The sequence below is a fragment of the Geospiza fortis genome, unplaced genomic scaffold (assembly GCF_000277835.1).
Source record: "Geospiza fortis unplaced genomic scaffold, GeoFor_1.0 C13650204, whole genome shotgun sequence".
Taxonomy (NCBI): domain Eukaryota; kingdom Metazoa; phylum Chordata; class Aves; order Passeriformes; family Thraupidae; genus Geospiza; species Geospiza fortis.
Window position 1 is genome coordinate 1 of NW_005058530.1, and position 1,852 is coordinate 1,852.

The window sequence follows — 1,852 nt, forward strand, 5'->3', positions numbered from 1 at the left end:
TTCCAGCCTTAATGATTCTGTGATGATCCTCTCTTGTTCACAGAACCTGCTGGACCATCGAGACATTAGTCCAGTGTTCAGGTGGATTTTTGAATCTTATTCCGAAGTTCCTACTTGAGTTTCCTTATTACAACAGCCAAAATAGGTCTCTCCAGGAAATGAGCCATTCCCTGGAAATCTCAGTGCATCTCCACAACAGACAAAACAAAACCAGCTTCTATCAGGCTAAAATCCAGCTCAGTGTTCACCCAGTCCTTTCCAGCAGCTGCAGTTATTTGTCTGAGCCCAGCATGTGCAAGAGAGCCTTCAGAGGCACTCAGCCCTAAAACAAGCCACTGCTTCTCCTGTGTCACCTCTGCCTTGCTCTGTGTCCCCTCTGCAGGTTCTCATTCAAAATGCCACCCTGGCAGGAGGTGTAGCAGTGGGTACCTGTGCTGACCTGGAAATCCACCCTTTTTCTGCCATGTTCATTGGGGTCATTGCTGGAATTGTCTCTGTCCTTGGGTTCCAATTCCTGACTGTAAGTATTGGGGACCCAGCTCTGCTCCCATTTTTTATTTCTCTCTGGCTTTCCTGGAGCTCCCTTGGTTTGCTACAAAGGGAGGATAGATACAGTAAATTCAGGAAATGGTGACTTTTATTCATTATTTGATTCTTGTACTTCTGCTCTTTCTTTTGCATACCATCTAGAGATCATGGAAAACAAACTCACTCTAAACTTCCTATTTCCCCTAATTTCAGCCTGTGATGGCATCCAAGTTGAGAATTCAAGACACTTGTGGAGTTCATAACTTACATGGTTTACCTGGAATTCTGGGGGGTATTGCTGGCATCATAGTGACTGCAATAAAAACGGAAACTAGGTGAGTTATAGAGAGAAGAGAGAAAAGTTTTTTGATTTTTGAAGGTCTATTATAATTTGCTACCTTATTTGGATTATGTTTTTTTTTCAGAAATGCATCATTGATTTGATGTCAGGCATTGTATTCTCATTTAATTTGGGTTCTTCTTGATCTCCTGCCTTTAACACACTGTTTAAATGCCAAGCTTGTTACAGATTAAAAGCTCAAATAAAAATAAATAAATTAAAACATCAAAAAGAAACAGCACACTGAACCATTCAAACATAGAAAAACCTTTATTATGACTCTACAGTTGCACTGTTGGTATTTGAAGGATTTGAAAAAAAAAGGCAAAATGGCTTTTTTCCACTGTCTCGTAAGACTACAAAAAGATGAAATGCTGGTTGTTTTGACAAAAGGGAGTATTCTCTAATGGCTTACAGGACATTAATAACCTTCTCAAAGAACCTGTTTTCAACTGTAGCCTAAAAGAAAGTTAAATTAAAGTCATGGGTTCCTTCCTGTACACAGCAATGGCAGCATTTGTTGGACTCAATGTTCTTGGAGATCTTTTCCAACTATAAAGATTCTAGGATATTTTCCTATCAGTCACCTTGTCCAGCATGCAGCAAGTACAAGTTGTAAGACTGATCATCAGTCTCAAAGTGTAACAATTTTTTGATGGGCAATGGTTTGGTTTTCTACCCTTTTCAGGAATGGTCACATGCTGACTCCTGCCATGCAGGCTGCTGCCCTGGGAAGTACACTTGCAATTGCAATTGTGGGAGGAGCACTCACAGGTCAGTGTGATGCTTATAGTGACAAAAAACACTGTGAATTTAGAGGTTTCTCCATGGAGAACTTAAATGTATCAACAATTTTGTGTGAATAATGCAAAATTGAAATAATGGGTCCCAATGCCAGAAACTCAAATATGGAAAAACAGTTTTCCAATGTTTTTGTCTTCAAATGAAGTTCAGGTTTGTCAGGAAGAATTTCTTCACTGAAAG

General features: G+C 39.7%; 1 protein-coding gene across 1 annotated transcript; it reads left to right on the forward strand.

Moving 5' to 3' along the window:
• Nucleotides 1–155: 155 nt before the first annotated feature.
• LOC115949410 (ammonium transporter Rh type A-like) lies at nucleotides 156–1,642 on the forward strand (the record flags this gene model as incomplete). The annotated part of the gene is made up of 3 exons (XM_031065926.1): nucleotides 156–520; nucleotides 742–863; nucleotides 1,557–1,642. Coding segments are annotated over exons 1-3 (265 nt in total), but the record flags the coding sequence as incomplete, so codon positions are not given.
• Nucleotides 1,643–1,852: the final 210 nt, after the last annotated feature.